We start from the raw sequence: 24,825 nt of genomic DNA, 5'->3' as shown, positions 1-24,825 counted from the left end.
GGAAATTATAGGAGGATTCGTGGGCTAGGGATAAATAAAAAATTACGACCCGGATCCAATAAGATTGATGGTAAGTGGGAAGGAATCTAGAACAAAGTGGCTTTGGAGGAAAAAGCAAACTGAGAACGTGCTTCAACAATAATTGTAGCTAGTTGAGAGATGACCAAGACTTGTACAGTAATACAAACCAATCAAATTTATGACTGAATATCGGCTTGCAAAAGAGGTTGCCAATAATTTATATACATATGATTAAAATTTTACTTAAATCATGTTGAATACTTAAAATCGTAACATACCATCATTGAAGCCCAATTCATAACTAAAGAGAATACCAAATGACAGAGGTTTTTGGTCTTTTCATGTTGTTAAAGAGTTGAACAATAAAATGAACGACGAATGCCTAATCGAATTGACCAGGTCATGTAAGAACAAGTTGCAAGCCTACTAGTTTATTAGGATGCTTCAGCTGCATACATCACTGTACCTTCACTTGACATCTATCGTAATAATAAACAACGAGTCTTGCCATGATCATGCAGCCTACTTTATCGACAATGATCAGATGATAACTTTTTCTTTTTTCTTTTTTTCTCTGTGATAAGTCCACTTATCTATCAATATTCAATGACTTACACTGCACATACATAGTACTGCTTTGGTACCAAATGATACAAATTTTAAATAGAATTTAATCATTAAAAACCAGCTTGTAAGGAGAGGGAGTAAAAAAATATATATAAACATTATTAGTGTTGGTACAGTTTCCAGATGGTAATGTGTCAGCTCCTGATTGGTTATTCTAAGGCCCGGATATGGGACCTGCAAAACAACAAAGGCACGCCAAGGGTTGGATGGCGGAACCTTCTCCAATGGCTAAGTCAGAAGGAGCTTTATGAGAGTGAGTAATTGTAATTAGAGTTAAGTGATGCCTGTTTTTTACCATCTATTTATACCCCTTATTCGAATTAGTTGGTGTGTAGGAGGTTCCCAAATCTCCAAGATTGCTGACCATCTAGTATGGGTGAACAATAATCCGGTACAATGTGAATAATGATTAGGCATTATGTTCAGACACCTGGTATGGTGTGCATGGCTAGGATTAGATACACAATACTGACGCCTAATCTAGTTTTTGACCTGATTTGACCCCACTAAGTATTCAGGTTAATAAATGCTAGAGATCTTACTTAGTGAACCCCCCATACTTGCCAGGGCAGGTGTACATGCCCTGGCATACTTTACATTGCGTGTCTCAATGATATTCCTGGCACTACCGTCAGCTAGTGCCGAGCCTCCAATAATCTCAACGATCGGTAGCACGTTCTTGTCAAAGTGACTTGCTCACCTTTCGAGTATGATCATCCGTATCCGAGCCATGCTCAACCGGTCGACTCACTCCCATCCCAACAGATCCGGTCGAGCTTATCTTGACCATGGCCCCCACTTGGACTTGGAGATTGATAATTCCCGAAAAATTAGGATTACACTTGAGCCATATAAAATACTTAAATCGTAACATATAGTTTTATGAATAGCACTTTGCTAAGTAATAGAAATGAAATGCATAATAGTTATCATGCATCAAACGATCACGCAACAAATGTAAATATGTATTCTAATCATGAATAAATCAAGCATGAAAGGAGGATTGCTCTTATTAGCAGCCAAAACGAACAATGTTTGCTTGTGCACAATTTGGGAGACAATCTTCCAAGAATCCATCTTTCAAGATTACAACGTATTCCACTCTCGATCTAATTGAGATCTATGAATAAAAACGACACTCTTTTTTCCTTATTTTTTCAATGATATATAAACTAGCCCAACAAATAGGGACTAGTTTGCCTTTGCCGACTGCTAAGGGAAGGAGGAGGGCACACTCGCAAACAACCTCTCATCCAAAACCCTTCCATAAGAAAAGCAGAGAAGACAAACAAAAGCCAATGGCAAGGAGGGGAAAAAGGCAAAAGAATATACAAAAAGAATTACAGAAACGCGGTCAGTCAAAGCTCGATGAGCGGCTCCACCTGCCTTTTAAGTAGTCCTCCAATGACACACTTTGCTCAATGCTGCTTATGGAGAGTGAGTCATCCACCTCGAGCAGTGCCAGGTTAAGATGCGACTGCAGATTAGAACGTGGACAACCTTCGCCATCCAGCATGTCGTATTCCTCCAAAACATTAACTTGTAGCTTTGCCCACTTGGTAATCTCACAGTCCCCATGAAGAAGCTTCGAAACCTGTGGCCAACAAGAAAAGATATATATTTGTTAGCAATTTGTTTGTTACATGGGAAAACTAATCATTATAGAAAGGACTAGGACTAAGAGTAACAATTCGTGTTAACGTGTCGGGTTTGAGTCGTGCCAAGGCATATGCGTATAAGATTATATGTGTCAACTCTAACCTAATTCATTTAATGAAACGGGTTAGATCATTCAACCATAACTTGCTAATTTCGTGTTGGGTTCATATCGGATTCGCAAATTGTGTCAAAAATTGATAGTCCTAACTAATACAATATTTAGACACATATAATCCAAAAGAATATACTAAAGGAGTTGAACCATTATAATAGGAATAGCACATGCATGATGAGGGATAAGAAAGTCATAGGAAGTGACCCAGAGTCCAGAAAACCACATCCCCGACAAAATGTAAGTGGAGGTTTTCTAGAATTACGTCTTTTATCTACAATGATGATGCGCAACAAGGTCTAATTTATAAGCCTAATCGCTAGAAAGCTATGAAGAAGAAACAGAGATGACTCACAAGGCTCATTTGAGGCCGTGCTCGTGGGGAACGCCTGATGCAAAGAGTTGCTGCTAAAACCATCCTCTCCATCTGGTCCTGATTGTACTTATTGCCCAAGCTTGGATCTAATAATTGGGACACCTTCCCACCATTTAGAATTGGCTTAGCCTGGACAAGAAAATTGAGCAATTCAATCCTTTTCTAAGAAAAAACATCAAGATAGGTAAGCCCCATGAGTAAAGAGGACATACCCACATGACTAGGCTTTCTTGGCCTTTTGGATAGTCATTGCTTATAGGTTTTCTTCCTGAAAGAAGCTCAAGGAGTACAACACCAAATGCATAGACGTCAATCTTGTCATTTACTTTGCCATACATGAAGTATTCAGGAGCCAAGTAACTGCAGCAAAAAATATTGTTATAAAATAGTTAGTAAAAACTTTCTATGTATCTTGGGAAACAACTATCATTGTTTTTTCTTTTTCTTTTTCCTTTTTAGGAATGACAACTATGCAGATAGGACATGGACGCTAAAACTATTGGAGTAGTAGTTACAAACCCAAAGGTGCCTGCAACATCAGTGCAGGTTATATGTGATGAAGAGGTTGGTGCCCATTTTGCAAGTCCAAAATCACAGAGCTGAAGGCACCAGATAGATAACATGAGGACCCACAATTCAAAATAAATAAAGAAAAATAAAAGTTCAACAAAAATGAGATATAAATATGCATCACCTGCGGCTCAAAATCATCAGATAATAGTATATTTGACGATTTAACATCCCTGTGGATCACTGGTCGAGCACAGCCACTATGCAGATATTCTAAGGCCTCAGCTACACCCACTGCCACTTTATATCTCTCACTCCAACTGAATGCAAGCGGGTCTTTCCTATGCCCTGATACAAGGAATCAAAAACATATAAAGTAAATTAGAAACCGATCAGAGATTAAGTAGCATACAAATCAATATATTTTACAGCAATTATTGTATACCATGAAGGTTCTCTTCAAGGCTTCCTCTTGATAAGAAATCATAAACCAAGAGAAGATTGCCATCCTCAAAACAGAACCCCAGAAGAGAAATGATGTTCTTATGAGATAAGGTCGTAATAATCTCTATTTCCAAGACAAACTCTTTCAAAACCTCTTCAGATGGCTTTAAGATCTTCACAGCAAGTTCCTTGCCGTCTGGAAGGCAGCCTCTATAAACCTGACTGCTGCCTCCTTTCCCAATCAAATTTTCTGGAATTAAAGGGGGAAAAAAAAAAAAAAAAACTCATTTAAGTAAACCATATTAACATGAAAGGGATCCCAATTCCCAGCTAAGTCATTTCAAATATGAATTGTGGACCAAAACAAACCAGGCAAGAAATTCGATGTTGCTGAAAGGAGTTCCTGGTACATGAATAATCTGCAAGTTGACGAGTACTTCTCATGAAGACCCTCCAATTCTTTCGGTACCCTTCTGGGACAGTGTTCAGGAGAAGGTGGAGCAGCCAATGTCTCAGTAGCGACCGGAACAATTGCGCCACTTTCAGCGTCTAAGTTTGATGACTGGTCTTCACCCTGATCATATCTAATTTGTTTGTGATCTGAAATAGTAGTACATGAATAATGCCTACTAGGCAACCGCAATGCCCACTGAACCACAGAGATCTGCCGCACCAAAGACCTCTCAGAAACTTTTCTATCCGACAGAACAGTACGATGGAGTAGTGGCCAACCGGGTTTTAATTCCGGTATTTCTTTGATCAACAGAGAAATTGAACCAGACGCTGCCTCTTCCTTCTGTACTGGCACTATAGCCAAAGACTTATTATCTTCACCTCCATCACCAGAGGACTCTTCTGCAGATTGCTCACAAGAATTATCCAGCAACTCACAGTTGGGTGCACAAATTGAGCACTTCTGCTTTGTAGCACTCTCTCTACAATCCACAACAGCTTTAGCTAAGCCCTGCTCCAAATCTTGGCAAATCCCCTCCTCAAATCTCTCCTTTAAGCTCAGGCTGGCATTGCCCTCGTTTAGTACTTTTGTGTTCTTACTAAATTTCCCATGAATCATGCTAAGTAAACCATTTCGGCGATGATCTTCGGTTCCTGCATTAAGAACATAAATAAGAAAAATGTACTATAACCATGAGAAACTTCATTCACAAACAACAAATCGATAGAAAATCAGAGACCTTTTAAGTGACCGATAGTTGTTGGAGAACCTTCTCTCTTGAACACAACTTTCCCATTATTAACAGCAAGAACCCAGCAATCCTTGGACAGTTTTTTAGCACAGTACTTAGCCACCGAGGTCGAAGACCGGATTTTATGGTGGTTCCGAGCAGTTCCGACTATAATCTTTGAAGCTGAGTAAGCTTTTGCTTCCCGAACCAAAATTTTCCGAACTGATGTACCTCTGCAAACCTTAAGCTTGAGATCCACCTGCAACATTTCCACCAAACCCTCCCTACTCATCAATAATATAATCTTTTTGGTAGCTAAGAAAATGCTGAAAATCAACAATATTTTTATTCTTAGTCCAACTATTAGACAGTTCAATTAATCTTTCACATTCTCTTGGAAACAGAACAACAAAACGAAAAACACACACAACTCTGCTTTTCATTCTCTGTTTTACCTCAGTTCTCTCACCAACCAAAAACAAAGCAATCAAATAGCAAACTTCTACGAATAAAAAAAAAATTACCCATAAGAAATTATGGAACTTAAAGCTCAAAACTTTGAAAATAACCCAACCTGCTTCAGGTTGCAGAAACCTTCGTAGACAGCAAGAACAGAGTCAAACGCCTTGACAAGCGAAAGCAGCGACGACTTCCCATCTTGATCCACAATTTCTACACAAATCATCCATTCCAAACACAAACACTCAGTGCCACACTCCAACCCATCAAAACCCAGAAACCCAAAACAAAAACAAAAAGAAGAATTCGAAAAACAAACATTGAAACTGAAGGTTCTTCAATTTTCAATTACCGTCATTTCCAAGAACGTGGAGAGCCACAACAAGGTCACCGGGCTGAGACACCTTGACCAGAGCCCACGTCAGCAGCTCTCTGCTCGGCGAGTCCAGCTTCACCCCCACGACCACCGTCTGGCCACCGGAGTCGCCCAAGGCCTCGGCTTCCCCGGGCACACCCGTTTGCAGCATTTTCTAAACGCTGTCGTTTTCCTGGTCAAATCCCAACCACGTCGTCGTTTTGTTGCCGGTGATCGTCGTCTTTAACATATATAGTTATATACCCTCCGAGTTTTAGCGATTGAGTTTGGTTTTTACTAACCGTCAACTTGGTTTGCTTTTCAAGCTCGCAGACCAGACGAGAAACAGAGAGAGGAGAGGAATGTTTATAATACACTCCGTTGTACTATTCCCACAATAAGTCGCTTTCTGATTACGGTATTATAACCGTTGCTTTTTATTATTATTATTTATTACTGCCTTATTAGCTTCCTGGGCAAGCGATTAGTGTTCTGCACCTGCATTGGACGTTGGAGTTGCAATTTGTGTTTGCTTGTAAGTTTGAAATCGTGTTAAAGTATTTGTATAAGGCTATATAAGTTAATTTTAATTCGATTTATTTAATTAAACACGTTAACTCTTTAATTTAACTTGTTAATTTTATGTCGGATTCGTAAATCGTATAAAAGATTGTCCTGCTTAAATTTCACGTGTCGAATTCTGATCCTATCGAGATATAAATATAAAATTATATAACTTAATTATAACTCGATTAATTTTATTAATCAGATCAGACTCTTCAATTTTAATTCATTAATTTCTTGTTAAGTTCGTATCGAATTCTTAAAACTTGTAAAAGAATTGTCAACCATAGGCCATGGCTTGCGGGTAAGTTGTAGAGTTAGTAAGATAGGTTCGGATCATAAAACTAAATTTTGTTTTTATTATTATTTTATTAAAATCAACCACTTGATCATAATAAGGAGACTGAGATCTCACGTGGGCCAGGGGAGGGACCGCCGGGAAGCGATGGGTTTAGCCTATAATTTTGCAGTGGCGGTGTTTGGAGTTTTGGTGATTGTGAGTGTCTTTTCCGGGTTTTTCCCGGCCTTCGCTCTCGGTCGCTCTCCCACGCATTTTATTTGTTGCTATTAATTTGGTAACAAATGTCTAATGCGTGATATCTATTAACTATGGTCTATTAACTATGGATTAGGATGCTAATCTATAAACTAATTAATTCTTTTTCAATCTAATCTTGCAATCTCTACGCTATTACCTAATCATCAATACAAAAATGCTGATATCACATGATGACTAGCAAATTTTGTTTAATGACTAGGACACACAAAAAGCAACGTGTACAAATGAAATTCAGCTATGCAAATTGTACTCGCTTTAATCATTCAATAGTTAATTAAAGGATAAAGTTATTTTTTTAAAAAAAAAAAAAAATAAAAATTGATACATGTTCATAATATACTAATTTTCAAATGCGTTTTTAGTTTTGATGTGTATTTTTAATAGACGACTATACAAGTTATTATTTTTTAGCACTTATTGGCCATTATGCAAATCATACCATTCCTCTTGGGTCACTATTTAAACATCAACCATCCCCAAAAAGCTATGTGGTCATGTGATTACTCGTGGCTAACAATAATGGGCAGGCAAAGTGGATGGATATCAATTTGAGTAAACAAACCATTAATAGGAGGAAGATACATAAATTAAGTGATGATCCAAGTCTAATCTTCTTTTTTTTTTTTTTTTTTTGAGTGAGATCCAAGTCTAATCATAATACCCATATGATGTGAGATTATTAATATGTTAGTGTCACACTTTTATAATCCAAAACCAACATGATACATTAAAACTTTTATTCATACCAATACTTTACACTTTTACACTATTCCACTCAGCGGCGGAAGCCCCTCGAGCCTAAATACTATTTTTATTTAGCCTAAATGCTATATCTTTATCTCAATCCGTACCAAAAACTACAATAACATCGATCATTTTTCTTTAGTTCTATATCAATTGTACAGAAAGTTTGTTAGGATTCATCACTTCAGTAACGGACACGGAAGGGCTTAAAGGGCCACAAAATTTTTTGAACTTTCAAATTTGTTAAAAACTTTTTTTTTTTTTTTACTTGGACCCCTAAAAAAAGTTCAATGTAGTTCGGCCATCAAGTTAAATTCATAATTCCGTCCATACGTCACTCTCTCTATGTGTATCTGACTTCTGTTTAGTTAATAAAACTTAATCTTTCCCATTAAAAATAACTGAAAAATCTTATTAAAACATGAAAAATATTAGATTTACAACATCAATACAACAATTGCACAACAATCCCTCACATGAAGGTGGATCCCATACACTGGAGCCCACCCTCATGTGAGAGGTTGTTGTGCAGTTTTTATAACGGTGTAATACAAAAATTAAATCTCAATTAAAAAAGAAATTTGGAAAAGAGGTATGGGTGGAGTCACTGGAGTGGGTAGATTTTTCCTTGGGTACTCAGGCGCCAGAACAGTTTGGTCGGTGGTGAAGCAAATTAATTAAATATGCCCGTGACGACCGAACACTAGAGCTACCTTAACGTGCCCACGCTCCTCCTGCCATGGTCGTTTGGTAAACTGCAATCACGTGATTCTCAATCACATCTCGTACACGTGGCAAACTTCGTACTTGTGAGCCCCACGGGTTAGCCGCCCCCATTAGTGACGGCCACGCAGGAAAATATCCACAAACTAAAATTTAATTTAAAATTAGGGGAAGCAAATACAAAAAGGATTTTTGTGTGTCGTACATAGGGCGTAGTTATTAATTGGTGCCGTTTTCGTTGCAATTTTGTGCAATTTGCCTATAAAAAATAGTTTACATGTCACCTTAACTCATTTTAATTACGATAATTCATATAGAAAATATAACTATTCAAGACATGATTGTACGTTTTAATCAAATTTAAAGATACAGATCTATCATACATATATAATAACATGACACATTGTATACATTCTTGGCATTATTAACGAACAAAATTTTCTCTTAAATTGGATTAAAAAAAATTTATTCAACTTAATTTATTAAAGTGTATGAAAGCAAGGATTTTTCTAAAGTTGATTTTTTTTTTTTTTTTTAATTAAAATTGATTTAAAAATATATTGACAATACCACATCAACAAAAAATTAAAAAAAAAAAAAAAAGACTAAAAAAATGATGTATAACACATCTCATCTACATACATAAAGTCTAAATAAGAATTTAAGTGGTGGAAAGTAGATTGAAACCCAGTTATTAGGAAGTGATCCTCGTTTTGGTGCACGAGGTGAGCCAATGCGCAGCGCTACTATTGGAGGATCTAGAAACTTTTTGAAAGTGAAACGGCATAAGCTTTCACATAATTGGTTTTATGTATTAATTTGCCATGCATGGTCACACTGAGATGGACAGTCACTATCCTAGCAAGGGTGAGTCTAAATAGATGGAACAACAAGGTGCCAGAGGATGGACCATTAATTAATTGGTCCCGATCGATCCGTGAATTGCATGTGTACAAGATGGGCATCGATCAGCACCTACCCCTTCTATATGCTGACCATTGTCCGGCCCCTTCTGATATTTCTCCCATTTTCCTATTTAGTTTTGTTTTTTTGTGTTTGTAATCCTCTACTTTAATCAATGAATTATGAAGGCCAATGCGCACTGTCGGTGGATCCAAATTAACATGGTTTCTTTCACGTGGGCACGTGCCCAAAGAAACTTACTTCATTCTTTATATTTCTCTGTTTTTTTTTTTTTTTTTTTTTTGGGGGGGGGGGTGGGGGGGGTGTCCTCCTAGTCTCATAGATCTTTGCTTTCTAGTTTCTAAGCTACTCTTGTTTGAAGCTGAAATGCGCCCGGTCACTAGCTTTCACATTGAGAGGAACTTGGAAACACTGAAAACCCAGAGTGTGAGCTAGGCCGTGGGTCTCGATAGCCATGGTCCATGGAGGAAGTTTTTTTTTTCTTTCTTTCTTAATCTAAAGGCATAATTATATTTTTATATAAATGATACGGGTATAATGAATATTTGACCATTTTTTTTGTCAAATTTAAGAGAAAAATTATTTTATAAAGAATAAGAGGTAAATTTAGAGAACTTTGTATGTACGAGTGGTCCAAGCACGATCAGAGCTAAGAGACAAAGTTACGTACCAATCTTGATCTCAGATATTGTTGGGGGGCCAATACGAATAAAAATTACTAATTCTATGGTTCTGATTATTATAAAGTAGACTAGTTAATGCATGGTGGGGTTCTTACTTTCTTATGGTGGTGGCCCTTGCCGGCGGCCCCTTGTACCACCGTATTTGGTCCACGAATTCTTCCCCACTATCGATTAACTTCCCTTTTCGTCACGGATATTCCGATCAAAAAAGTGTTTGATTTCCACGAAGGTCCCTCGATCTCGTCCTATTATTTTTCTGCCAATTAAATTATACATGTATTTTTATAAATATTTTAAATATATGTGAAAATTAAATGCATGGTTTAAAAATATGTGTCAAGTTAATATATAGGTTGTGTTGAATGTTCTCTAACTCAGTATATTAAAAATATACGTAAAAATTACATATTTTAAGAACAAATATTACTTTAATAGACTAGGCTTGAAAATTTTCCTTCCACAAATTTTTTTTAAAACAACTTTATCCAATACAAAATTGCAATATATAATAAGGCATGGAGAACATTAAGGGCAACACAACCAATAAGACATAAGTAGTCACCACCACCTATGAGGCAACGTATAAAAGTTTAGCATATATGCATTTCTTTCCTTGGAGAACAATTTATGGGACATAAATTTTGAATAATTTTGTTGTCTAATTCAAACGGTAAATGTAGAAAGTTTTCGTAGGGTCTAAATTTCGAAACAAATCTTAGGCAGCCTACCTACTTTTTGGGATGAGTAGTTTTACTGTGCTAATGATATATTTACAACAAGTCAACATCAGCCAGCCAAGCAAATGATTTGAACAGTATTATGAATAGTAATGTGAACAATGCCGTGCCATGAATAGTGTTACAACATATCATATTTGTAGTAAAATTGACCAAATTGCTAATGTCTTCGCCCTCGGTTTGGGTTTTTTACGTGACAAGCTTATGATGTGTTATCCTCCCATAAGTGGGTGTTAAAGATATCTATACAATATCAGTTGGTCAAGTAGATGATGTGGACAGTGTCGTGCCATGCATAGTGCTACAACATATCATTTCTGTAGTAAAATCAATCAATTGACAACGATGAGTTATGCTGAGTTAATATGAAATTACAAAATGGGAAATTAAAGATTACAACGGTTACAAAGTTAACTCAGCATATATTGGCTTTCCTGAAAAAAGTTGCAACGGTTACAAAATTAACTCAGTATAACTCATCGTCATCAATTGATCCGTTTCAATATGGATATGAAATACTATTCATGTCACGACACTGTTCACATCATCTGCTTGGCTGGTTGATTTTCTAGTGATATCATTAACAGCAAGTAAGTTCCATAAATAATGTCTCTTATTTGCTATTTGAATTACTAGTAATTCAAACAACAAATTGACAACAATCTCAGCAACAAATTATTAGATATCCAAATCTTATAAGCAATTATTTTGGGCGGGGGACGAACCTTGAGGATGTTGAATTTATTTATTTTTAAAATGAGTTAATAGAATTTGATTATGTATAGAATTATTGGGCCCCTCTAACATAATGCCCACGGACAAATCAAATAATTTGATTTTGTCCCCAAAAGGGCCAAAAGCCAATATGTGGCAATGGCTCTTGTCATCGAAAATCTATTGGTATTTGGTAGTCAATAGCGATGGTTAGGAGGTATAAAATATTGTTCAAAGCTTCGATCTTGTCATCACTCATGAGTACATACCAAACAACAAAACTGACACTTTATCTCTGCCCAATACCACCCTCCTCCTACTATGACCATTTGTTTCGATGGTTACGTGCCATAATTCTTGCTTAGAATTTTGAGCCCCCAACGATCGCCGTTGGAAAGGGATTTGGAAGAACAAAACGACACATTAACCAAATGAAAACAATAATTCTTGCTTAGAACTATGAGCCCCCAACAATCGGCGTTAGAAAGGGATTTGGAAGAACAAAACGACACATTAACCAAATGAAAACAATGCAATAGCAAATCCCCCATCTTTCCCGCCCTTAAGTCATTCAACTATATACCTAACATTTTTAACTGACAGAAAACGAAACGTAACTTGTCAGTTGGTGGGCTGACTTTCCATTAATCACAAGTCACCAAAATTACTACCACACTAAAAATATATTATTTTCAACTTATAACTTACCTTAAGTTATAGATTATTATTATTATTATTATTTTTATAAACCAACTTTAGATTTTAACCTACCACTCAAAGGAATAGGAAAATCATTTTATAAATAATTTATTTTGTTGGATTTAATAACATATATATATAGGGTCACATTATTTTAAATTTTTATAATTATATTCATAAAATTTAATTTAAATCATTAAATAATTAAGTGAAATAGAGAGAATCCTAATAATCCCCACCTAAAGATATGGTGGGAACATCCGCTTGGTGCATTGAATACTTCAAAATGCATTTAAATGAGTATAGAATATTTGTTGAGTTTGCTAAGTCAAATGGGTAATTTAATTGAGTGCAGCTTAGATAAGAGATATATTTTTATTGAGTTTTGTAAGTCAAATGGCCTACAAACTCGTGCCTTCCTCCCCGAAATCCTGATGATTGAAGAAATAGCGGGAGTTTTCACGTGAAAAGAGGACAGCCCACGTTGGAGCAAGTCCCACATTGCTTATATGGGGTTGATAAGATATGCTTATTATAAGCTCTACATTTTTAATTCCAATCAATAATTGTGTAAACGCCGTGGGTACGTTAATTAAGGTTAACAATTTTTGACACGATCTGCGAATTTGATATGAACACGACACAAAGTTATAGAGTTATGATTTAGGCTAAACGAGTTGAAAGATTGACCCGTTTATGATACGATTAGCTAAATGGGTTGACTCGCCGGCCAACCCATTTAGCTAATCGTGTCAGGTTCGAGTTGACCTAAATAGGTTGGCGGGTCAACCCAAATCATGCACGATAACCCATTTTGCCAACCACCATTCAAATTTGATTAATAACTTTTTTTTTTTAATTATAATAATAATTTTTTTTTTAAAAAAAAAAAGAAGAAAAAAGACAAAAAAGACAAAAGGCAAGATATGTAATTGATGTCTTTCATTTTTGTTAGTAAGTTGTTTATAATTTTGAACTACAATGTACTCTCTTATAATTAACAATTCATTTATATACAAATTTATTAATAATTATAGTTATTATTACATCAAATTTCTCTTTGAGAATACTTTCAATAATGATGGGCTGTAAACCCTCATTTTACAGCAATCAATTATAAGTGAACAAATCACTAAAAACCAAAAAAATACAATAAATATAAAAACACAATCTTTTGAAACAAATTAAAGAAAGACGATTTCTAGACAGTAAATCGTCATTTTTCCTCAGTTTTCTTCGGCAGATCCGATGGAAATGGTGGGGTCTTTGCAACTTGCAATGAAGAAAACTCAAAAAGTGTTATTTTATCCATTGGTTTTGTTTTTTGGTATAAGATCTGGTGTTTTCATGTCTAATGTTTAGTGTGTGTTTAAATGATGTGTCAATATCTCATTGGATGCTGCAAAAGTTGAATTTTACAGTCCATCTTTATCAAATGAGAAATGATCCCTACACTCATTTCTCACAACAGCCCCACAACAAGCTGACGTGGTTGGTAATATTTTATTGTTTTTTTTTGTTTTCTTTTTGTAAAAAAATAATAAAATATTACCAGCCACGTCAGCTTGTTGTGAGGCTGTTGTGAGAAATGAGTGTAGGGATCATTTCTCTTATCAAATGGACTCTCTTTCTCTTTAACTTTCACAAACCAAGGGATTTTTCAAATTTACAGTACTACTTATGTGAAAATAAAACTGTATAGATATCTTTTTAAGTTTTTTATTTACCTTTCACAAATGTGAAATAAATTCAAAATAACACTGGTCCTTGGGGTTGGCCTAAATTACGAATCACTCTCTGTGGTACAAAAAGTTTATGGAGGGTCTTTGTGATAAACTATAATTACGAATCACTCCCTAAACTTGTTTTTTGTCTACTAAATTAACATAATCAATTAGTTTGCCACGTTATAAAAATAGTGAGACAACCTTTAAATATCATTTATATTATAATCTACTAACGAACTTTGTTTACTTAGTGGACGGAAAATGGTTCAGTGAGTGATTTATAATTATAGTATCACAAAGAGTGATTCGTAATTTAGGTAAATCCTAGAGACCAATGGTGCAATTATCTCTTAGAAAAACTTCTAAATCCTTCGGCAATAGGGAAAGTTTAACATGGTTTGATTAATTGTTCTTATCTTAACTTCCTTTGTAAAGAGGCCGGACTCAACTTATAACATGTGAGAAAGGCAATGAAAGAAAAAATATAAAGGATGGACCAAGATGGGGAGGAGAGAGGGTATCATTTGAAAAGAAAAACTAACTAATAATTTAATTATGTCAGTTATGTTAATACCTTTTAAAAGGAAAACAAAAAACAAAATAAAAACCTAGTAGTATTCAAATGGCAATTAAATCTATTAATCTATTTTTTTAAAAATTTCTTATAATTAATAGTCTAAGAAAATGCTTGAGACTATTAATTACGAAGAAGTAGAGTTTTAATTATTTGAGGATCAAATCTAAATACTGTAGGATCCTCTCCATTTATCTATTTTATAGTCCGATTCAGATTTTATAATATTTAACGGTCTACATAAACCACATCATTTAAAAAAATTAAAAATAACATAAGAATTTAAAAAAAAAAAAAAAAAATATACACCCTTAAATACTATAAAATCTAAATGAAACTATGAAATAGTACATCTCCATTTCAAAGTGGATCCTTGTACCCCTCAAATTGAGTTTGAACAGCATGTCCCGGCAATTCAAGCATTTGCATTTATGGTTGTCTATTGTAGAAGTAGATATTAGACTCACCATAAAGATAAATGCACATGATATGGCCCAATTGGTTGGAAGGATGTGTTTTCATTTTCAAAACATTAGATAAGGGGAGGTCCTAGTGAATGTGACCATGACTTGTTTAGTTATGGGTCACTATAGAATAGATATATCCATCACAAATTTATTGCGCAAGCCGCAGTTGGTATCTATCTTACTCATTGCATGTGAATTTTAGGATTCACATGTATATCTAAATGCACAGACGCTCAAAAAAGAAAGAAAAAATAGACACACATATTGGAATTTTCTGCAGTTGTTTGTGGATATTGCAGCTAATTTAGGAATGCAATTAAGAGAAGATTTCGATAGGACTCGCGTGCTCGAGTAGTTTTCAAGATAAACCCTATTGGAATTAGACTTGACAATTTTGACACGACCCACAAATCCGACACGAATATATAGGGTTTAGGTTTAGGCTATAACCCGTTCATGACCCATCAACCTGTTTATGACCCGTTAATGACTCGTTTATGACCTGCCAACCTGTTTAGTGTTTATGACACGTTTATGACTCGTCAACCCGTTTATGACATATTTATGACGCGTTAATGACACATTTTTTACCAAATTAATTAAACGGGTTGATACGCTAACCCAATGGGTTGACACGCCAACCAAATGAGTTGACACGGTAACCTGAATTGTCAAGCCTAATTGGAATCCTCTCTCATACGAGAGTGGGGCCGGCTGCAACGGTTCCATCCAGGGGCAGAACTGGAATTTGAAATGGGGGAGATGAAACAATAAAAATAAAGATCTTTAAGGGTAAAAAATTAATTTTGACGCGTCAAACTAATAAAAAATATATAAAATTTAAGAGAATTATTAATAAATTTAGGACTTTTTAATAATTTTAGAGGGACTTCAATCCTCCAACCCTAACGGTAGTTCCGCCCCGATTCCATCAATAGATTGCAGCCAATACCAACCCACACAGACCACAAGGAGAGAGAGAGAGAGAGAGGGGGGGGGGGGGGGGGGGGGGAGTGAGTGCTTTGTTATCTTTGCAATTACATGTAAAGATTCTTTTTGGGGGTAAAAAGAGAAAAAAAATATATGACCCATTTTTTTTTTTTTTTTTTTAAAAAAAGCGATTCTATGACTTATTTACCCACGAATTGAGATTCTTTAGAATTCCTTGTGTATTAATAGATTTCCTAAAACCACAACCTATTGTTTTCAATTTTTTTTTATTTTTATTTTTGCTGTATTATTGTTTGCAAATTAAATAGTAAAGGTTTTGTTATATCAAAATTTATCACATTACTATCACTTCATCATTTATCATATATATCACTATTTATCTCATTATTTACATAAGAAATAAGAAATAATAAAGTGATAAATATTGATATAGAAAAATATTTACTATTTAATTGAAAATGATAACTATATTTTCTTAAAAAATATAATCAATAGAATGCCCTTAAAATTATGAGGAATGTTTTTATTTTTCTTCCTACGCAATTCTCTACCACGTACTCCTCTATATTTCCTAGCGTCTCCATTCCCTTCTTTCATAACAGGACCTTTAAAATTCTATCAGGCCCAAGTTAAGGCCCTAAAATAGGTTGCCAATACACCCACCATTCAGTGGACAAAATCAAGAAATCTATGCCCAAACTCAACGCACAACTCATGTTAAATAGATTATTTTAACATGAACGATCGACGGTTAGTGCTATCAATTTTTGACATTACTCGTAAACTTGATATGAACTAAATATGAAATTAACAGGTTAAAGTTGAGATATTTGACATGTTTAATTAAATAAGTTGGGTTAGTATTGACCAATATATATAGCCTTATAACTCATGCCTCAATAAGATACGAACCCGACAAGTGACATTTATGGTTGTCAATTTTTAACATGACTCTCTAACCCGACATGAAATTAATGGGTCAAGGTTGAGGGGTTTGACCCATTTAATTAAATAATTTGACTAAGATTGACCTATATAATCTCATACTTATGCTTTAATACGACTCGAACCCAACACACGAACACAAATTGACACTCCCAACAGTGGTATGCCAATGTCATAATTAAATACATGTGTCACCTGCCCATAGATGCTAGTGTTGAACAAAGGTAGGGCTTTATAGTATGGAATGATTGATTGCCATATTTTTTCTCATTTTTTAATGTTAACGAAGTGGGATTATAATCATCTCAAATCATTTGAGCTGATTTGAGAGACAAGTAATTATGAGAGATCACTTATTGGATTCACTTGATCAAATAAAAATTAAGTTGTTTAACTGGTTATCCGGTCAGGTGAATTTGATAAATAGTCTCTTGCGATTACTTACCTAAATTTTTTCAAATTAAAACAAATAATTTAAAAGAATTCCAATTCGGCGAAACAAGAAAAAAGAAGCGTTCTATTCGAACGAGTTTTGGATTGAATTTCAAAGGTTACAAAGATATGTGTGATTTGAGCTCTAAAAGTAAGTAATCATAGCCCTCTTGCCCTCTTCCAATTATAATGGGACAAAACCATCACCAATTATATCGGGGTCATCCCTAGTTCGAGCATATTAGAAAAAGTGGATGTACTAGTCATAATAGAGCTATTAAGCTAAGATGGTACATGTGCCAAGCATCGTATTCGTTAATCTATCATTTTGTACAAAAGTTATTGCCCTTTTCCTATTTACCACTATGCCAAAAGCCTAGTCGCCCCCTAGCTACTCATTCTTCATGTTATCTTTTTCTAGACCTTTCTCTTTATTAATATACCGTTGAATATTTTCATTTGGACCGTTAAGAAAGGTAGGAAAAGCAAGGTATTAGGCATGGCTTGAGGTCTTCTTTTAGGTGGAGGCTGGGAGAAATTGGGTTCGTACCTCTCGCCTTTGAAATTTTGCTGAAATGGGTACTCGATTTTTGCTTAATGGCAGATTTGCCTGATCACTTTGCAATTGATAGCTAGCATTAGTTTCTTTTAGGGTGATGGGTGTGTCAATTAGTTAATGAATCAGTTTTATTTATTTATTTTATTTTTATTTTTAAAAAAAAGTTCAAAGTCAATTAACAATGTCATATCAATAAAATGAGAGTCACGTTGTTGAAACAGTTTTCGGTTAGGTGACACAAGCTTCAGAAAGTAGAGGCAGCCTCCTCCTACAAAATAAGAAAGCTGGTGAGGGTGCTTGTTGTGGGTGCCAGCCGATTCTACTCCGATGCTTAAATCAGTTATTTGAATAACCTATATAAATGCCTCGATAACAATAATTTCAGTTAGAAAATATCTGGAGGTTGATTTGTATTTATACTGTAGGATTGAGACTCTTTATCCCTTGAAATGAGGAGGAACGTCTCTCTAATCATAGTTTGTGGGTTACTACACGTTACCGAACGTGTGCCTTTCGATAAATCCAGAATGTGCATACCCATGTTCGGATTGGGAGCAGCTTCATAGAACATTGGCTGAATGCCCGAGATACACCCTGATATCTCGGGTTCTTATAGCTTCGGATATAAGATCAGAAATAGGCTAAGCCTCAGTTGAATTAGATTCTATTGACTGCAAGTAGGACCTAGTGGGACTTTTGGGCCCACTTGTGATCTGTTATGAATATTTTGAATTTCGAACATTGTAAAATCAGGTTTATTCAAATCAGGTAAACTATCAAAACCTAAACTTTGTGACGGGCGGTTTGAGCTAGAATGACAATTTCCCAGCACATGTCAACATAAGATAATAATGATAGGATAAAATATAGTTTATAGCCTAATTCTTCTAAGTTTAACAACCAGACCTTGGAATATGAAATTTTATTATATGATGATTGTGTACGTGGAATTACAAGCTTATTCTCAAAGAGTCGGGGTTGTGTCGGGGGTTGAGCAGGATCTTTTGGTTCCCTAATATGGCAAGATTTGTTAAATAGCGTAACTGTGAAACTGGTTAATTTACAGCTGGGTGACGTAGCAATTAGCATGCAGAGCAGACGGAAAATATTTCGCTCAACACGTGCACGTGTCCACTCAATCTCAGCGAGTACTTCTCACTCCTCGTACCCAAGCGAGTAGTCCTACGCTTCTTCTCAAATACACGGCGCACTTTCTGAGTTTCTGTCTGGACACGCATAGTCCAAGCTGGGTTCTTCTGGTTTTTCTCACTCTTTTCCCACTTTTATGCTCTGTCACTCTCTCTCTGACACCTTTTTCAATTCTTCAATACCCTTTAAACTTTTTGAGTCCTCCAAACCGCTAAGTCGCTAACCCAATCTGCTTATCTCATCTCCTTGTAGGAGTTTCCAAGTGTTCTGGGTCAGTCTTTTACTCTCATTCAAGTGATAGATTTTCTTAGTTGTTGATGTAAAAATTTGGTTGCTTTACTTGCTGGGTTTCAGAAGTTTTTTTTTGTCTTGACTCTTCTTGTGTCGTGAATTTGACTGTAACTGTTGGTTTTTATTTCCGGGTAGATTTTTCTTTTTTTGATTAAGTTCCTGCTTGTTTGAGGATTTAATTGTGAAATTTGCAGAAGTTTGAACTGCAATTGTTGGATTTATGGTCGGTATTAGTGTGTATTTCTGAACTGCTGATATTTTGTGAATTTGCTTCTTCAAATTGAATTGATGCCATATAATATTGTCTTTCTCAATTTGGTTTAGCTGAAGCTTGTAACAGTCAGAAATTCACCACCGCTCTGGAGTTGATGAAGTATCTGTATAAACTGATTGTTACTCCTATGGCTTGCTTGGCCAAAAAAAGAAAATAATGATTCTTATATTGCAATTGGGCAGATGCATTTTTCTTTATTCTTGAACTATCGATTTAAGTTTTTGTAGACAAGCAATTACTGATTAGTCATTCCTGCCCCTCTTCCATATCACATAGAGATAGAAGAAAAACATCTAAGCTAGGATATATTATGCTCAATAAGATTGACAAGAACCGGCTGAATGCAGAGATAGTGATGTTCACTTCACTTTTTATTGTTAATTTTCTAGGATTGATATTAGTCGCGAAATTAATTATTTCCCCGTGGCCAGAACCATGGATTTTCTCTTGCCATGTAGGGCTACTGAGCTAGTCGCTTAAAGCACAGAAAAGCAGCTTGCAGGAATTTTTGTCCTTGATTTGCTTGCTTTGATCATCACTGATACTCCGCTAAAAGTTTGTTTGTATAAGTTTTAATATATTCTAAGCATTCATGATCCCATTGTCTGGTTCGTTAATAGAGGCATATCTCATGACATTATTAAAGTTGTATACTTATGATGAAGATGATCTGCTGTACTTGTTCTACTTCCTCCTCCCACATACCCTGACCTTCACTCTCTCGTCCCTTTTTTCCTTTTCTCTCTTTTTCTTTTTTGGTTTTCTTCTTCTGTTTTTAGCAATTCATTTGTTAAAAGAATATAATATTGAAGGTCTGCTTCAAAGATACAATGAGCACAACTTTATTATAAAAGCACTCTTGTCTAAATAATGGAAACTGTAGCAGTAGTCTTCTTAGTTGTTGAATTCTTATAATACTTGAGAATGTTATGGTGCTAAGTTGTTGAATTCTTTGCACTATGATTTCTTTTGGTCTGCTTTAAAAGAAAGATACAACGAGTAGAACTAATTTATAAAAGCACTCTTTACTTTTCTCAAATAATGGAAACTTTCTCAGTAGTCTGCTTATTAAATTTCTGCTACTTGAGAATGTTACAGTGTAAGTTGTTAAATTTCTTAGGGGTGATAGTGATATGATGTCATTACTAAAGCATTAATAAAAATCCTTCTCTTGGTGTAGTTTTTTGTCATTGTCTCCATTGCTACTCTGGAAATTTGCCCCTTGTTACTACGTTTTGTATTCCAATATCAACTTCTCATTGACTAAATACATACATCTGTACACGTATATGTGTATATATAGTTGTGGGATTGTGAGTTTTTCAAATTTAATCTTCTATTCATTTGCTTGGAGAAAATAAAATGCTAATTGATCTTTCTGTTATCATTCAGTTGCAGACCCTTACACAATTCTCTCTTCTTTAATTCCTGTGTACATATCCGAGGTCGATGTGAAAGAGCTCAGCTATTTACAGTGCATGTAACCTAGTAAGAGCTGATGTTAGTAAAATCATGCAGCTGTATCATCACCCATACTCTTTGGATAGCCAAAAGGTGAGACTTGCCCTGGAAGAGAAAATTATCGATTACACTTCATACCATGTCAATCCTATAACAGGCAAGAACATGGATTCCTCATTCTTCAGGATGAATCCAAGTGGAAAACTCCCTGTTTTCAAGAATGGTGCTCACATCATTTTCAGCACTATTGAGATAATCCAGTACGTATAATCCTTCACTCATCGTTTACTTTCACTCTTAATATGGAAGAAAATACAGGATGTGTTTGGAAACATTAAAAACTAACCTTTGAATTTGATCAAGAGAATACATACTTGTAGATGAATGGACATGGGTCTGGATCCTCTCATGTTAAGTCTATAACAGGATGAAATTATGTTTGTTTAATTTCATCAGACAAAATTAAAATTTAGCAAATCTGTCAACAAAACTAGCCAAAAGAGAAAATTATCGCTGAAAAGTAGTTAACACATCATCTTTTAGAACCTAGCAATTTGGTTTTCAGGTTTATCATCTCTCCTCTCTCTCTCTCTCTCTCTCTCTCTCTCTCTCTTGTTGGCAAACCAAAATCATCACATTCCCAATCTCTCTGAAATATGGTAAAGCTTCTCTCGTACATTCTCAGGCCCTGGAATTTGCTTTTACTCTCAAACTCTTTCTTGCTATACTTTCTCTCCACCCCAACCTCCGGATTGTGGCTTGCTTTATTCTATTTGAGGTTTTGGGTTGGCTCATTGACTCTATACCATTAGGATGGTGGTTCCACGACTACTTGTGCTCAGTGCATGTCTTCTTCAGTTTTTGATGATGTGCAATAATCCAATAGTCGTTGTCCATCGTGGTTGGCCTCCAGATTGACCACCTTCACAGCTATGATGATGTCAATGCTGGTGGGGAAATCTCTTGACATGAAATGACTACATTTTTCTATAATTTTAAGTAATAAGCTTTGTTGGAAAAACTTTAACCATATATATGCTTTTACTTGGATGATATCAAACAATTATGAGTTTGTCATGTTATAGGCTAACATGAGAAGATCCTTATCCAAAATAAAAAGAAAAAAAGGAAAGAAGAATCATGTCTGAATGGAAACAGTAAATTTTTTGTAGATAAATTTCTTTCCATATTAAAATTCCCTTTTTCAGTAAATTCCTTCTAGAAAGTAGGACAAACTTGTGCTAGGATTTAGCTTTGAATTTAGGTTTGTTGTGTTAGGGTTTAGCTTTGAATTTAGATTATCAACCTCTCTGCTATTACTTTTAAATGGCTCCCTCTCTCCTTTCCCTTACCTCTCATTTTTTTTTTTCTTATTTGGAGTGTGTAGAATGTATACCTGAAATTATGTCCAATTTTATTTTTTTTGAAGTCGAGGGAAGATAATAAAGTGAAATAAAAAATTTCAGGTATATAGAAAGAATTGCTATTGTCTCGTCAGGTGGTGACAACATCCCCTCTAGTGGCAGAGAAGTTGTTGATTGGATGCAGAAGATACAAGACTGGAACCCTAAGTTCTTCACACTTTCCCACATCCCAGAGAAGTACCGGTTCTGTGTGTCCAAATTCATAAGGCGGGTGGTGATTGCTCGGATGGCTGAATATCCTGATCTAGCTACAGCTTACCATCAGAAGCTAAGAGAAGCATATGAGACAGAAGACAAGTTGAAAAACCAGGATGTTTTGCGACGGAACAAGGAGCATTTAATTAGACTTCTTGATGAAGTGGAAACACAGCTGAACGAAACAGCGTATTTAGCAGGGGAAGAATTTAGCATGGCAGATGTGATACTCATTCCAGTGCTGGCTCGCTTAGTGCTCTTGAATTTGGAAGATGAGTATATAAGCAGCAGGCCAAACATTGCTGAGTACTGGTTTTTGGTGAAGCGGAGGCCTAGTTATAAAAAGGTTATTGGTAAGTACTTCGATGGCTGGAAGAGGTACAAAACACTAATAAAAACTTGGTGCTTTGTTCGTATCAGAAGCATGCTAAAAAGATATTGATAAATTATATACAGATCAGAGTTTGACAGAATGAACAAATTCAGAGTTTGAGTAATTCTTGTGTTTTTTTTTTTTTTCCTTCTTTGTGGGGGTGGGGGATTGGCTGGTGGCTTGGTTGGAAACGAAACAAGGGATGCATTGAGTTTTAAATCTTGCTAATGTCGTTCTAATGCCTAACTCAGGACTGGAAATTATTTACAGATACTATTATTGACTTTATAATTTCCACCTCACGAATCTGCAGTCATTTCTCATTGAAGTCTGTGGATGAAATTCATCAACATACAGGAAACATGTATGGTAAGAGTTTATGAGAATTGTGGATTCTATAAGCATGGGAATCATGCCCTATTAGAGTTTATGAGGATTTTGGACACCATAAGCACTAAAGAAGCAGGGTGCCCCTAGCATCCCCAGAATTTTGAGCAAGTAAAACAAATTTACTAAAAGGGCAAAGGGCACAACTCAAGTACACAGATGTATATAGGGGAAAACACCCATCAAGATCAAGAACGAGAAAACACTCATAAATTTTATTTCTTTTGTCTCTTTCCATTTCTTTATGAGGAATGCTAGACATCCAAACACTTTTTTTCAGAATTTGATTCCAACCTGATATGTCACAATCTCATGAGATCTATCATTTTGGGAAGTGTGCCATAATCTCATAGGATTCTGACACATCGAGTTGGAATCAAATTCTGGAAAAAAGTGTTGGGATGTCTAGCATTTCTTTTTCTTTTTTACTTTTTTAGTTAAACCTTTAGCCGGTCATTAGCAGATAAGTGCGGAAAGGAACAGGGTTGTTAACCCCATATTGGAGGCTAGAACTTAAAAGTTATGAAGAAGTATCCCTCAAAGCCCTCTACAAGTTACCACAAATTATTTTTTGTATTCATTAGATTCATTATTTTGGAAGAAAAGGAGCAGGGAGTATAGTTCGCATTATTTTATTTTATTTTATTCCTAGATCTCTATTTTTTAAAATAGAGTACAAAATAGAAGATCTAGGAACAAAACCAAAGGAGTTATGTGAGGCAGCCCATTTGGCCGCAAGATTAGCCTTTCTGTTAATTTTAGAAACTTTCCAGGTAGGAAAGGAGTTTAGCTGGCTGATTGTATTCCTGATATTAGGTTCAATTCTCCAGTCTGAAATAATATCTGGGCAGTAATAGCAAGCACAATAATGATTGAATCCCTTTCCAAGTATAAGGGCTTTGAAGCAAGAGACAAGGCTAATTTGGTACCAAGTAGAGCAACATAGGCTTCCCCTTCATTCACTTCTGTTGTATTAAGCTTAGATGTACACACAACTATCACTCGTCTTTTTTCTCTTTTTTTTTTTTTTTTCTTTTTTTTTTTTTTTTTTTATCATTGACCACTACCAAAGTCACATAGAATTTTGATCTAACTGCCACATCGAAATTAGCTTTTAGGGAACCATCAGGAGGAGGATTCCATAAATCAGCCGATGGGGATATGCTGTCCCAGGCATTCATATGATTTTGGACAGTAAAGCTAATCTGCTTCAAAATATTTGCATTGTCAATCTTCTAGGAATTATGCACTACTTGATTTCTAGCAAACCATAGCACATCAGTGACTATAATAGCAAAAAGTTGAAATCTCCAAACCTCCCTGTGGAATAGCCATATATTTCTAGGGATTCAAATGCAGCAGAGTTTAATGGGCCAGTCAGAATGCCTCCAAATTATCCTTGCTACATCACATCCCAAAAACAGGTTATGGGAAGTTTTTGGCTTTAAATTACATAAGGAGCAGATGCACACCTCATCACCATTGTAATGGAATAATCTGGCCAATCGAATCTTTGTAGGAA

The 24,825-nt window shown here is 35.5% G+C and overlaps 2 protein-coding genes across 3 annotated transcripts; one reads left to right on the top strand and one right to left on the bottom strand.

The window, feature by feature from the left end:
- Positions 1-1,766: 1,766 nt before the first annotated feature.
- On the bottom strand, positions 1,767-6,109 carry LOC133866036 (protein kinase STUNTED). The gene is made up of 10 exons (XM_062302600.1): positions 5,745-6,109; positions 5,508-5,605; positions 4,943-5,192; positions 4,119-4,856; positions 3,751-3,999; positions 3,490-3,653; positions 3,315-3,394; positions 3,008-3,155; positions 2,775-2,924; positions 1,767-2,242 (listed from the first exon to the last, which is right to left on the bottom strand). Exons 1-10 carry the CDS (start codon positions 5,917-5,919, stop codon positions 2,003-2,005), a joined length of 2,292 nt encoding a protein of 763 aa, XP_062158584.1. The 5' UTR covers positions 5,920-6,109; the 3' UTR covers positions 1,767-2,002.
- Positions 6,110-18,968: 12,859 nt separating this feature from the next.
- Positions 18,969-23,040, top strand: LOC133865415 (glutathione S-transferase TCHQD). 2 transcript variants are annotated; one of them, XM_062301820.1, is made up of 3 exons: positions 18,969-19,169; positions 20,856-21,184; positions 22,391-23,040. In XM_062301820.1, the coding sequence occupies exons 2-3, from the start codon at positions 20,976-20,978 to the stop codon at positions 22,983-22,985; spliced, it is 804 nt and encodes a 267-aa protein (XP_062157804.1). In that variant the 5' UTR covers positions 18,969-19,169; positions 20,856-20,975; the 3' UTR covers positions 22,986-23,040. The 2 variants fall into 2 exon arrangements, with proteins under 2 accessions (XP_062157804.1, XP_062157805.1); XM_062301821.1 differs by lacking the exon at positions 18,969-19,169 and having other exon boundaries at positions 20,941-21,017; positions 21,110-21,184.
- Positions 23,041-24,825: the final 1,785 nt, after the last annotated feature.

Source organism: Alnus glutinosa, chromosome 4 (genome assembly GCF_958979055.1).
Source record: "Alnus glutinosa chromosome 4, dhAlnGlut1.1, whole genome shotgun sequence".
Lineage (NCBI taxonomy): Eukaryota > Viridiplantae > Streptophyta > Magnoliopsida > Fagales > Betulaceae > Alnus > Alnus glutinosa.
Note: the sequence above shows the minus strand (reverse complement) of the source record. Positions and strands in the feature narration are given on the sequence as shown.